Source organism: Physcomitrium patens, chromosome 10 (genome assembly GCF_059467195.1).
Source record: "Physcomitrium patens ecotype Gransden chromosome 10, ASM5946719v1, whole genome shotgun sequence".
Lineage (NCBI taxonomy): Eukaryota > Viridiplantae > Streptophyta > Bryopsida > Funariales > Funariaceae > Physcomitrium > Physcomitrium patens.
The window spans coordinates 10,602,180-10,615,493 of record NC_143419.1 but is presented as its reverse complement, the minus strand read 5'-3'; the positions used below and the strand labels follow the sequence as shown (position 1 = coordinate 10,615,493).

At 40.5% G+C, this 13,314-nt stretch overlaps 2 protein-coding genes across 6 annotated transcripts; both read left to right on the top strand.

The window, feature by feature from the left end:
* The first annotated feature begins 237 nt into the window (after nucleotides 1-237).
* Nucleotides 238-5,975, top strand: LOC112287835 (ethylene receptor 1). 4 transcript variants are annotated; one of them, XR_012218419.2, is made up of 10 exons: nucleotides 256-1,483; nucleotides 1,745-1,978; nucleotides 2,170-2,460; nucleotides 2,665-2,949; nucleotides 3,275-3,769; nucleotides 3,873-4,166; nucleotides 4,410-4,568; nucleotides 4,740-4,910; nucleotides 5,081-5,520; nucleotides 5,758-5,975. XR_012218419.2 is itself a non-coding variant. In XM_073536995.2 (9 exons), the coding sequence occupies exons 1-8, from the start codon at nucleotides 1,109-1,111 to the stop codon at nucleotides 4,882-4,884; spliced, it is 2,199 nt and encodes a 732-aa protein (XP_073393096.1). In that variant the 5' UTR covers nucleotides 238-1,108; the 3' UTR covers nucleotides 4,885-4,910; nucleotides 5,081-5,221. The 4 variants fall into 4 exon arrangements, 3 of the variants coding, with proteins under 3 accessions (XP_073393096.1, XP_024387114.1, XP_024387115.1); XM_073536995.2 differs by lacking the exon at nucleotides 5,758-5,975 and having other exon boundaries at nucleotides 238-1,483; nucleotides 4,819-4,910; nucleotides 5,081-5,221; XM_024531346.3 differs by having other exon boundaries at nucleotides 257-1,483; nucleotides 5,081-5,975.
* A 2,145-nt stretch (nucleotides 5,976-8,120) lies between these two features.
* On the top strand, nucleotides 8,121-13,096 carry LOC112287967 (2,3-bisphosphoglycerate-independent phosphoglycerate mutase). 2 transcript variants are annotated; one of them, XM_024531676.3, is made up of 10 exons: nucleotides 8,121-8,353; nucleotides 9,441-9,632; nucleotides 9,882-10,009; nucleotides 10,304-10,454; nucleotides 10,782-10,985; nucleotides 11,284-11,711; nucleotides 11,860-12,052; nucleotides 12,217-12,312; nucleotides 12,431-12,589; nucleotides 12,719-13,096. In XM_024531676.3, the coding sequence occupies exons 2-10, from the start codon at nucleotides 9,474-9,476 to the stop codon at nucleotides 12,878-12,880; spliced, it is 1,680 nt and encodes a 559-aa protein (XP_024387444.1). In that variant the 5' UTR covers nucleotides 8,121-8,353; nucleotides 9,441-9,473; the 3' UTR covers nucleotides 12,881-13,096. The 2 variants fall into 2 exon arrangements, with proteins under 2 accessions (XP_024387444.1, XP_073392765.1); XM_073536664.2 differs by lacking the exon at nucleotides 8,121-8,353 and adding an exon at nucleotides 8,842-9,210.
* Nucleotides 13,097-13,314: the final 218 nt, after the last annotated feature.

Here is a 13,314-nt window from a genome sequence, read left to right as displayed (position 1 = left end):
CACGCCTTTTGTCGCAGTGAGGTTACCTATTGGTCTCCAATGTAGCCTCTGTCATGAAGCTCTTTCAACACTTCTAAGTACTTTACTTTTGTTCCGCAAAATCGAAAGCGAACGCGTGCGTTTCGTCACAGTCTCAACCAGTAGGGTTCAGGATTTAAGACCACTTCCTTTAAACAGAAGTACTTTCAACTTTTTGTGCAGGTGGTTTTTGTTTCCCTGCGTTAGTGCTTCAAACCCTCTCGTAGTTTCATGCATGAATAAGGGGTTAATTTTTCTTCGTCGGTCGTTCACAATACCAGCTCCGATAACTGAATTTAGTTATAATAAAGATGCGCCTCGCTGCACGTGTTGAAAAGCCACAGTAACAGAAATGTCTCTACTCGTATGGCAGGAAGTGCACGTGGGTACCTTGCCCACGCATCATCAGAATTGATTTGTCGACGAAGTATCGATTACCTGTCTTTCGACCTGCGAAGGCCACTTCAGGGTAGTAACAATGTTCCCAATAGCTGTGCCTTAAGCATTTATCGAAGCTTGCCTCTGATCCGATCCAATCCGTGCATCTCGCTCCCTTGAAGCACAGTGAAATTCAGAAACATCTTGCAAGGATGACAAGCTTTGTCTTACAGGCTTCTCAAATGGTGCTTTTGAGCCTTGCTTGTCATAACGATGTGACAAGTTTTGAGTAAAGGCTGAAAAGCTTACGCGTGAATGTTGTGATCCCAGATTTTCACATATTCCAAGGTGTGCTGTGAGGGCTTTCCTTGACGCAAACGCCTGAAACTACTCTAGGGCAATGCTTCACTTTCAATGTTAACATATCAATTTAGTGAGATGCCTTCGATTGTGAACTGTGGTTGGGAAGAGGAGCCTAGCCACGACTTTGATGTAAAGAGAAGGAAATAGATGCATCAATTTCAAGACTTCCGTGCCTTGCGACGACCAATTTTCATTCTCGAGATGCGGTTGGGCACCTGGGGCTTCTAATCCAGTTTCTGTTGCTAACCCTAGAGAAGAACGAGCAAAAACCTTAGTCGTTGAGAGGACGCCTTTCATATCCTCTGGTAGATACAGAATTTTGGTACATATTGAGGCAAAAGCAGCACGTATGTGTTTCAAAATGAAGCGGTCTGCAGTTGCTGTATGGGTTTTATTTTATGGAGTTCAGTTGATGTTACCACAAGGTGCAATGGCAGTGATAAGGAGGAGGTTCTTCGTAGGGAGCGTTGTGGGGGAGGAACGTTATGCAGGGAGCACCCAGTGGCCTGTCTTGGAAAACCATGCGAGTGCAAAATACTGCGTAGAGCCTTGCACGACGATGGTCCTGGAAGCCTCTGCACAATGCCACAGCTGCCTTCTTGCTCATCCTATGATTCCACAGTACATGCAGATGATCTACTGGCAGCTTATTTCGGATGTGCTAATAGCACTGGCCTACTTCTCGATTCCTGTTGAGCTCCTCTATTTCATCTATAAAGCACAGGTAGGAGGTAATATTATTCTAACCACGACATTTTCCTCTAAATCGTCCTACCTGTGCATGCAAAAATGTCTGCGTGAATGTACTTGCATTGTTGCCGAATATTTCCTATTAATACCAAAGTTAAAAAGAAACTCTGGCAGTATTTTCAAGGACGTTGAGCAGTAAGGCAATTCCATTTTATTGCGAAAGACACTATCCTGAGGGTGAGATTTCGCGAACTCTTGATCAGATCCTTCATGACAATGAAAAACTTGGTTGCAGGTATTTCCATATAAATGGGTAGTGGCTGAGTTCGGTGCCTTCATAGTTCTCTGTGGGCTCACACATCTCATAAACGTCTGGACTTTCGAAGCGAGTGCAGCAGATGCAACCCAAACCATGACATTTTTTAAAGTGGCTACTGCTTTTGTATCTTGCGCTACAGCCGTGACACTCAGTTGGGTTATCCCTGAAGTCTTAGGCGTGAAGAAGCATGAGCTTTATCTTGTTGGAAAGGTAAATCCTGTGTTTGATAGCTTGTGAGATATTGCTCCTCGACTTACACATATGGTAGTTGTTTGGCCAATACTATCAGAATAAATCTTCGAGTTCATAACAATGATAAAGCGAAGGTCATTTTGGCATTTGCTGATGCTGGCAAGTGGCATAATCTAAGATTAGTGTTGTCAATGGAGGGGGCTTCCTAGACTGCAGAACTGGACAAGGAAGTGGGAGTTATGAAGAAGAAAGAAGAGACAGGAAAATACGTGCGCATGCTAACGAGTGAAATTCGAAGTTCACTCAACCGCCACACCATTCTGAAAACCACCCTCGTAGAGCTGGCCCAGACGTTGAAACTCAACAATTGCAACATCTGGATGCCCACAGCTGATGGCAATACTTTTCAACTAAATCATGAGCTGGAGGTGGATAGAGTCGTCACACCGTCGAGAGTTGCTCACCGTGCGGTCCCTCGATCAGACTCTGGCGTCCTTCACGTAAGAATTACCTCTTAAACAGAAAATGTCTCATCACGTTGGCGGTCGATTGGTGTTCAGGACGGTCTATATAGCAAAATCGGTGGTCGTAGTCGGAATACAGTCAGTCCAACATATAGGTTTTCTCTTAGCATTATGTATTTTTGGAATTTAATACGAGGTACTCAAAGGTTTTTGCATTGATATTGTGTGTACTTGGGGTAGGTTCTAAACCAGCAAGGAGCTCACATTCTTCCTCCAGACTCCCTGCTTGGAAGGCACAATTGTCCGGAAACAGAAGACGTCATTTGGGAAGACCGTGTTGTAGCTGTGAGGCTACCTTATATGTGTACTTCCAACTATAAAGAAGCAAAAGAAACCGATCTTGCGAATGGTCATTTTGATGCAGGATCGTCCTCGTATGCCTTGCTGGTGCTTGTCTTGCCTTGTGATCCGGAGAGAAAGTGGCAAAATGATGCCCTGGATTTGGTCACCGCGGTTGCAAGCCAGGTTATTGTTGAAAAACCCACTGAACAACCAGAGGAGCTAGGCAGTTTAGTTGTTAAGTCATCAATCTGCAAAGTTGCAGTTCGAATGTGGGTTTCAGATAATTCTGACAGATATCATATTTTCAACACTTCATACTTGCGAATCGACTCTTTTTTACTCTTGATATGTTGATAGATATGTATACATTTTGCAGCGAGTTGGATCTATCAAGTGCACAAAGTGGTTCACAAGAATGCAGCTTATATACCATCACTTTAAGAGAATAATTCAAATCATTCAAGATTGAGACTATTGCCTGAGGACCATGATTGATAATGTGACTCAGGTTGCGGTTGCACTTTCTCATGCAACAGTGTTGGAGGAGTCGATGAACGCACGGGACCAGCTATTGTCTCAGAATTTGGCCCTTCAAATTGCAAGGATGGAGGCGGAGGAAGCAGTAGCTGCCCGCAATGACTTTTTGGCTGTAATGAATCATGAAATGAGAACCCCTATGCATTCTCTAATAGCTCTCACTTCCATTCTGTTGAAAACAGAGCTAAATGACGATCAACACGCTATGATAGAAACCATGAGTAAGAGCAGTGGCCTCCTCTCTTCATTGATCAACGACATTCTTGATTTCTCCAGGCTTGAAATCGGGGGCCTCGCTCTGGATGTAAACGTGTTTAAACTTCCTAATCTCATGCGTGAGGTGGAAAATATTGTTCGCCCCTTGGCAGCCTCGAAGAGAATCTCCTTGATCTTTTTAGTGCCGCGAGACCTCCCAGAGGATGTCCTGGGAGACTGCAACCGCATTTTACAAGTCATGCTGAATGTGGTTAGTCCCTCTTAATCCGCAAAACCATGATTCTCATGATGTGTATCAATCTGCAACGTCAATGCGAAATTTGAATTAAGTTGAACAGGCCTGTTTTGTATAGATCGGAAATGCAATTAAGTTTACTTTGGAAGGAGATGTGCGAGTTTCGGTGTACATGGGCGACAAGGTTGGTAGTGGGCCTGTCATGTCTACTGGCTCAGCCGACCAACCACTCACACCGAAACAAGCATCAGAGTATCGCTTCCTTCATGTTGACGTTAAAGACACTGGAATCGGCATCAAGGCCATGGATGTGCCTCGCTTATTCAATAAATTTGTTCAAGCTGACAGCAGTACAACTCGGAACTTCGGAGGCACTGGCTTGGGCCTTGCCATCTCAAGAAAATTCGTGGAGGTACCTCTCTTAGAGAATTTCAGTCTAAAGCTCAAGCAAGTTCATTCAACTCGTAATCCTTCTAAAAAACCTTAAATCCATCTCTGTGCTCGGACCCTGATCAAGTCTAAAAGAGCTCAAAATGAAAATGCGTTTCTGCCATTGTCATGAAGACTTTCAGTTCGCGGAAACATTTGTGGTGAGCCCTGGTTATGCTACATCATCACCTTCTATTTCTAATACTAAGCCAGATTGCTATCACAGTTGATGGGTGGGAGTATATGGCTCGAGAGTGAGGGACTCGGAAAGGGCACAACATGCAAAATGCACATTTCGATTGGCATCTGTGATTTAAACGTGAAGCGGATGCGGAACAGCCCTCGAGTCGATAAGGCGGCTTTGGTCTTATTAACGGATTTAAAGGTTGGTCACTGTATCAATTTACTTATGTTTATGTGTTCCTTAACTTGTTTGCATGATCTTCAAGAAGCAAAGAAGGGAGCATCTATCCTGTCCTCTTCAGCTCCGTTCAATGCTAAGCTGCGCTTGTAATGTCTAAATTCATTGACTTGCTATTCGTTGCGTTTGTAAAAGGTTATGGTGGTAGATGATAACCCCATCAATCGAATTGTCACACGGCGGTTGCTTGACACCATTGGGTGCAAGTCTACAGTGTTGGAATCCGGCCAGAAGTGCTTGGACGTCCTCTCCGAGAAAGGACCTGCAGCGTTTCACATAATCCTTTTGGATCTTTGCATGCCTGAGGTTCGCAATACTCCTACATTTTGTGATCAAAGTTTTCACGTTCCAGCTTTCTCTTCCCAATTACTACTTGAAAAACCTACAGATCTTCAGATAAGACAGTTAACAACAACGTTCAGTGCACGGTTCTAGACTGTGTGAACAGAAATAATAATCAAACTCCTTGTGTGCAGATGGATGGATTTACCGTTGCAACGGAGATACTTCGAAGGTACGGGAAGACCAGGAGGCCTGTCATTTCTGCATTGACTGCGAACTCCGACACCAAAACTCGTGAGCGCTGTTTTGCGACAGGCATGGATTACGTTCTAATGAAGCCTATCAGTTTGGAACTTTTGAAATCTGAACTAGTCAAATTACTAGACTTTCACGAGGAGCTCGATGTTCCACCTCAGCTAGATAGCAAAATCACCGATGAAGCTGTTCTAGCACCTTCTGATTATTCCTCTGTAACGCTTCCACAGCCGGATCACACCGAGACCTCATCCTCAGCACCTCAACTACTCATGCCCCCTATTCGAGAGCTGCATTATAAAAACGACGATTCATAACAAAAGTCTTAAATGTTGTGAAACTAGCCTCCTCAGAGATGCCGAAATGAAGAGCGTTAACTGTGAGATTCAAGTTGAACTGTTCTTGTAGTAATTTGAGCTATTCCAACATGAATGATTTGTTGTGATAAGGGAGTGTTTCTGGATTTCGGACCAGAGTCGATTCTAGTTATTTGGACAAGTTAGTTCGCATTTGCAGATGCCATGCTTCGTTTCCAACACGATGCACACAGTGTTGGTGCCTGACCCATCTCTATTTTGCGTGAGAGATGATACTTTTGTGCTTGTTTCTCTGGCAGTCACTAGTTGCGTTTGTGCCTTTTGAGCACCAGCATCAGCCCACTTTCAAAGCGGCAAACACAGCAGGTCATGGAATATCTCTCCCCCTTGCAAAACAAAGTGGCTCATAACTAATCACCGTGAAAACTACATTATTCATGTAAGGCAAAGAAACAAAATTGTACTCTCTTCAGTTCTCTTTAAATGAGTATTATGCTGAATGTTATTTTGGAATGAACTACGAGAAGGCTACACACAAGTTGTGTTGTGGCAAGTTTGCATAATCAGGAAAAGATTGATAAGAATGAATAAAATTTGGAAAACTTACAAAATGGCTCAAAGTTCCTTTCAAACATGTGATCAACTTTAAATTAGTCTTAAAATGGAATCAAAATCAAGTTTTTGTATTGATACTCTGTTATTTTTATTTTTATTTTTTTATATGGAAAATCATGATTGATTATGTAATTATTATATTTTTGGTTTACTTCATAATAGTGTAGAAATAAAGAAAAAATATAAATTAATCATTAGAAAATTAATCTGAAAATTTGTCTTAGATAGCAAAGAATTTTAGATATGAGTTTTTGTACCAAAACTTCCCTTATGTTTTAATATATTCAGTAAAATATTAGTAAATATTCATAAAAAAATAAATTCTAGTTTTTTTTGTAAAAAATTAAATTAAAAATTCCTTATTATTTTAATTTTCTCATATTAGGATTATTTTTTAAAAATTGTCAATTAAATTTCAACCAAGAAAAGAAAAGAAAAAGAATAAAGAAGCATAAAACATAAAAAAATACCAATTTTTTAGAATAATTAACCATGTATTCAAAAAAAATATTTAAATTTCATGAATCTTACTACTATCTAAATATTTATTTTTTCTTTGAATTAAATATATTATTTATTTAATTATATTTCTAAAAAAACCATGTTTAATTTAAATTTAAATATTCAATCACTTTTTAGAAAAAAAAAAAAAAAAATTTTAAAAAAATCTATTAAAATAGGATTCTATAGTCAATAATTAGATCCATATGTGTTAGCAATTTTTTTTATAATATATGCCAAATATTTCTCTTAGTCTAATTAATAAAATGTACTACTTCAATCTTTTAAATTACTTTGATTAATCTTGTATTAGTTTTTTTTCCAAAATTTGATTTGTGATTTAAATTTACTAAACTTATTGGCTTTATTATATCTCATTTTTATTTGCAATAAAAAATAAAATTTGATTTTTTAAATAGAAATAATAAATATATTTTACTAAATTTTGTTCTATGATGTTATTATATATTTTTAAATCTCAAATTTTTTCCTTGGTTGGAATTTTTGTTAGAGATTTGCACAAGATGTGTCACCTTGAATTAGTTTTATTAATTTTATATTAAGATTTTTTTCATGTTATATGTTTTATGTTTTATGTTTTTTTTTTTTTTTTTTTCTTATTTGAAACAAAAGATGAAATTTCTATGACACACTTTATAGTAAAATCTTCAAAATTAAAATTTGAACTACCATTACTTTAATATTTTATGTTCTTTAAATTCAACTTGCCTAATTGAACAAAAAAAATATCCAATTAATAACTTAGAAGTTTTACTTCATTATTGCACATAGGTAAAAATGAATTCCAATACTAGTCTTGATTCTACCTTGCTTGCTACCTATGGATAGTAGCCTAGTACTACGCAAGGCAAAACCAAAACTGATATTAATGATGATATCTAAAAGATTGAAGTTAGTAGTTAAAAGGACCTATACCAATGGCACTAGAATACTATGGTAGTGAATTACAATGGTATGTAGCTTGTGCAAGGATTGATTCTAGCTACTTGTGTAGGAGACCATTTATGCTTTTGTCCTTTTTCTATTTATCTTAATTCTTCCTCTGATTTTGGCCAATGCTTCTATAGGCTCTCCTCTCCTTAAGCCTAAGTTCCAATCTTTTGACCCTTCTCTATTTGCCCTAGTCTTCTCCTAGCTTTGGCCAAGGCTCCCTTGATCCTAAATTTTAATCTTAACAAAGGGATCCAACCTAAAACACGTGTATAAAACATTTGTCAAAAGCATCTCAAATCTATTCATAAATAAAAATTATAAAAAATTACAATCATACAAGCAAAGTTCCTTTTTTAACCTAATCTAACTTACCATCCTTTGGTAGGTAAGTAAAGACAATTACATATGAGAGAGTTGATTGAATAGAAGAATGGTCCAAAACTAGAGAGTGAGTGAATGTAGAAGGGGAGAGCCTTTTATAGAGAGAGAGAGAGAGAGCAACCGTACGCCGCGACAGCCACGGCGATGGGGGCAAGTGCCACCACATCCCCAGATTCTCCTGAAGATTCTCCTGAAGCCGTGCAGCGTCACCACAAGTGGCATCGTCTCTCTCGTGCCCCGTTGCCTTTGCTTTGCTTTGTATTTGTTTTGTATTTGCATTTGAAGAGTAGTGGTCTTCTTTCTGGTGGTGACTCTTCTGTTTGCAGTTTCGCCAATTCCTCCTCCTCCTCCTCCTCCCACTGTTTGTTTGTTTGTTTGCTCTTGCTCATCAACTCCAAACCCTCTCTCTCGTTCTCTCTTTCACCTGCATTCCACTTCATATAGGTGAGTGAACCCCATGGGGAGGGACCCATCTCGATCCTTTGCCTGCTTACCTCTGATGAGTTTTCTTTCTTTTATTCTTTGAAGCTTCTGTTATTTTGCCAAATTTGCTTCTGACTTATGGTATGGTAGAATTATGGTTCTGTGTCTTTGGAGGATATGTGTGTTCGTTTACGAGGGATAGAGTGATATCTGAAGCGCCTTTGCTTGATGATCCACATACAGTGAATTCACCGGCTGTTGTCATTCGTTGTTTTCTTCGCCTTTTGCCTTGCACCTGAGCTCTTTATTTTGACTCTAGAGACTTTTGGGTTTTGAGAGAACCTCGTGCTGGGCAATTTCTGTCCAAGATTTTCGTTCGTTTGTTGGATTTCTACATGCGATTATAGTGTGTACCGCTGCTACCTGAATGCTATCCGCCACCTCTATGTTGCCTCGGTTCATCGTTGAGCTCCTTCAATCATTTCGATATCTGCCAAATATTGGTGCAGGAGTTCAGAGAAGATGGAGATATTCATAGTTTCCATGGCAAGATTATTGAGAGAGCGCCTTGTTGCGACCTTTTCTTACACTTACTGGTCATTCTGAGATTGCACTTCTTGTCCGTGATGGTCCTCAAATTCATAGAATTGTGTTCCTTGAATGCCTTTTGTGAAATACAGTCACAAACGTGGACCCAATCGGTAAGGTAGTCCTTCTATTTTACGAAACAATAGAATCCAGAAAATTTTGGTGTTTGAGATTACAAGCTCCTAGTGATCACTTCAACAACTATGGCGTACGTGGAGAATTCTTGAGAGACATGTTGATGTGAACTGTGTGGCACTTAATTAAAACCTAATCGTGTGAGAGAGAAGAAGGTATTGCCCAATCAAGCGTTCTGTAGCTAGTCCAGTGCTAAAAACATTTACCTTAAATTCTATCTGCCTGAGGCGCCAATTTATTTGTTTGAGCTTTCCTACACAAAATTCCGCAATCTGCTTGCTATTCTCCATTCTACGCTTTCTTTCGCAATGTCGCATTCTTGTGGCCCCTGTGCACGATCTCTTCACGTTGATGAAGTTCGACGGGGATATTCTGGTGGAAGCAGGATAACCGAAAAGGCGTTACCAGGTTCTTTAAAATGGAGGGAGATGATAAATTCAAGCTTGCTCCCCATCCCAAGCTGCCGAAGGGCAAAAAGCTCATGCTCATTATCCTCGATGGCTGGGGTGAGCAGATTCCAGATGAGTTTAATGCTATTCACCGCGCACAAACTCCTATCATGGATTACTTGAAAACTGTAAGAGTTAATTCTTTCTTTTCGGTTTTTTGGTTTTGTGATAACAAACGATTATCTAGGGTCAGTTTTGAGCTGCGAAGGAAAACTGGATCAATATCATCCATACAGAGCGAGAGAGAGAGAGAGAGAGAGAGAGAGAGAGAGAGGGGCCAGATTTGACATCAAATTGGTATTTTTGGAGCCTGATAACCATTTTGGAGTCATATTGTCACGGCTGATACCGAGATTGCTCTTTCATAATTTGTGTAGACTGCTCCGGAGAAGTGGCGATTGCTTAAAGCCCATGGAGCTGCGGTAGGGCTACCTACGGAGGAGGACATGGGTAACAGTGAGGTTGGCCATAATGCTTTGGGTGCAGGCCGCATTTTTAAGCAAGGGTATGTCATGCTGGTCTAGTAAATCAGATATCTTAGTTTCCATCATGGGTGCGATATCGAGACAATGGCTTTGGTAATCGTTGCTCACTGTAGGCTAGTTTGTTGAGGTTGCAAGTCAAGACTACAGGCTGAATCGCTGCAAATGATGGTCCATATCAAAATATTGATTGATTACCAAGGAAGAGTGAAACTCCAAGAACAATCACTAAGGTTACTTGTAAAGACATGTTAAATGATCTTACAATTGCCTACTCAGCAGCAGATTGATCCTCGTGTGAAAGTTGATCTGTTCAGTGCAAGCCTCGTTGATACTTCTCTCGAGTCTGGTGCGATATATGAAGGTGATGGCTTTAAATATGTGAAGCAGGCGCTGCCCAACGGCACCCTTCACTTGATAGGTCTTCTGAGTGATGGTGGAGTGCATTCCCGGATGGACCAACTCCAGGTTTGTGCAATCTCACACATGGTTGATGATGCTGTATGTTTTCCTTGAAGATGTGACATTGAATTTACTCCAGCTGACGACGTGATCTTAATTCATGTAGTCTTCTTCTTGCTACATCCCTTCCAGTTGCAGCCTAACATATTCATCTTCTTGCGACTTTTATGTCAATCTACTGTATGAGCAGCTTGAAAATGTCTATGAATGGGCAAGCCTCGAATCTTTGCTTTGGTTGAGATAGTTAATCCCAGATGTGTCGTTTATGTTCGTTTTCGGCAAACTTCAGCTGAAAGCATCTTTGACACTAGATGGGGTTACTACTCTCTGCAGATGCTCTTGAAAGGTTCTGCTAAGCAGGGATTCAAGAGAATCCGAGTGCATGTTTTGACGGATGGTCGAGATGTAGCAGATGGTTCTAGTCTCAAATTCGTCCAGATGCTCGAAGATACATTGGGCGAATTGCGTCAGGACGGTTGTGATGCACAGATCGCTTCAGGTGGTGGCCGCATGAGGGTCATTATGGATCGATATGAGGTATTTAGAACTTTACCTGGCACTTGAGCTTATCTATCATCAGTGTATAATAGCTTTTAGCAGAATGATCTTTTGTTTAACCATACAGTGTGGCATTTTGGCTTGATTTGAAAGAAATAACACGTTGCTGCTGATTAAAGTGCGGTAATTACTTACTGAAAGTCACTTGTTATTGTTACTGCAAAGGGTGCTTTTGACTTCATGTGTACATGATTTTGGTTTCCCACATCAGGATCAACGCTGTCCTCTTTGATTTGGGTTTACATTTACTTCTGAACTCACCCATGTTTGTCTGCAGAACGACTGGAATGTGGTGAAAAATGGTTGGGATGCTCAGGTGCTTGGAGAAGCTCCCCACCGGTTCACTAGTTGCCTCGAGGCTTTAAAGAAGCTTAAGGAGGATGATCCTGGTCTGAATGATCAGTACTATCCTCCCTTTGTTATTGTTGATGAATCCGGTAAGCCTGTCGGACCCATTTTAGATGGAGATGCTGTTGTGACCTTCAATTTCCGCGCGGATCGTATGGTTATGCTTGCCAAGGCTCTGGACCATGAGGACTTCGACAAGTTTGATCGCGTACGATATCCCAAGATCTATTATGCTGGCATGCTGTTGTACGATGCCGAACTCAATCTTCCGACCCACTACCTAGTGTCCCCACCACAAATATCAGAAACATCGGGTGAATACCTGGTTCACAATGGGATCAAGTCATGGGTGTGCAGGTAAGGAGTATTCCACATCATAGACCACACTGTCTGCGCGTTAGGAGCAAGTAAACTTCAAATTCCTTGTTAGGATTCTTTTTGTAAAGACAGTTGCGTAGTGGGTAGTTTACAGTCTACAGTTCTAATCAATAAATTGGGTTGGCAGTGAAACGGTCAAATTCGGCCATGTGACATTTGTCTGGAATGGTAATCGCTCTGGCCAGTTTAGCGATACCCTTGAAAAATACGTTCAAATTCCTAGCGATCAAGGTATCAGCTTTGATAAGAATCCAGAAATGAAGGCCATCGCTATAGCGGAAAAGGCTGCCGAAGCTTTTCGCAGTGGTGAATGGGACCAGGTAATCTTAGTGCAATGTTGTTTCCTTATCACCAAGATGAATCACGTATGACAATGTGATCAACCACCTTGTTGATATTGGCATTTGTACGAGAAAAATTTTACAATCGTGCTTTACTCAATTAACATGCACATGTGTTTGACGTAGTCGCTGCTGTGCCACAGGTCCGAGTGAACATCGCGAATGGTGATATGGTGGGTCATACAGGAAATCTTGAGGCGACTATCGTTGGCTGCACTGCCACTGATAAGGCCATCAAGGTAACCTTCCATGTCTGAATCTTCCTCTAGGTGGAATTGTTTCAAGTTGTCACACAAGACTTCTGTGGGAAAGTTGTCCCAATCTCCGAGTGTTCCTTGACGTGTACGTTTCTCGCAGATCATGTTAGATACCGTAGAGGAAGTGGGAGGTGTTTTCATGATTACTGCTGATCATGGCAATGCTGAGGATATGGTGAAAAGGAATCCGAAGACCGGTGCACCCATTAAAGATAAGCAAGGGAACTACCAGATACTCACGTCACACACTTGCGCTCCGGTAATTGTTGATATTTGAATTGCAAGTTTTCTCTCCTTTTTTTCAATAATCCTCTGAACAATTTCACCGCCTAAGACACCTGTGTCGATAGATAATGCGCTAAATATTTGGTTGCGTGGTTGCTTCCAGGTTCCCATTGCCATAGGAGGCCCAGGTCTGCCAAAAGGTGTACAATTTAGGCAAGATCTTCCCAATGCTGGACTTGCTAATGTGGCATCCACCTTCATCAATCTTCACGGCTTTGAGGCTCCTGCCGATTACGAGCCCACATTAATTGAGATTGTTGATTGAGATTTCATGATTTGACACTGATGAAGTGGCCAGTCAGAGATGAGGCACTGAACGAGTATTTCAATTGTGTAGATTCAATTCGTACAAAATGCGCCATGGTATAAGAGGACATTGGTAATATATTCTGGTATCTCTAGTAAATTGGATGTTGCCCTCTTGTGAAGATGTACTTGCAAGAAAAATATGGATAAATAAAACAATCTTGTTTTGTATTAAGATGGTCTTCACAGCTGTTCTTGTGATGATCCTGTTTTATATGTGGAACCTATTTAGCAACTGAACTATCTTTGGACAAAGGTCTGAACTTTGTAATTGCTACAGGGGAAGATTCACATAAAATTTGCATTTGAAAGAAAGCCATCTGAATTTCATAAGATTTGGTGGCATACTCTTTCTTTAGCAATTTGGGTTCCTAGAGTCTTGCTAAATTGCAA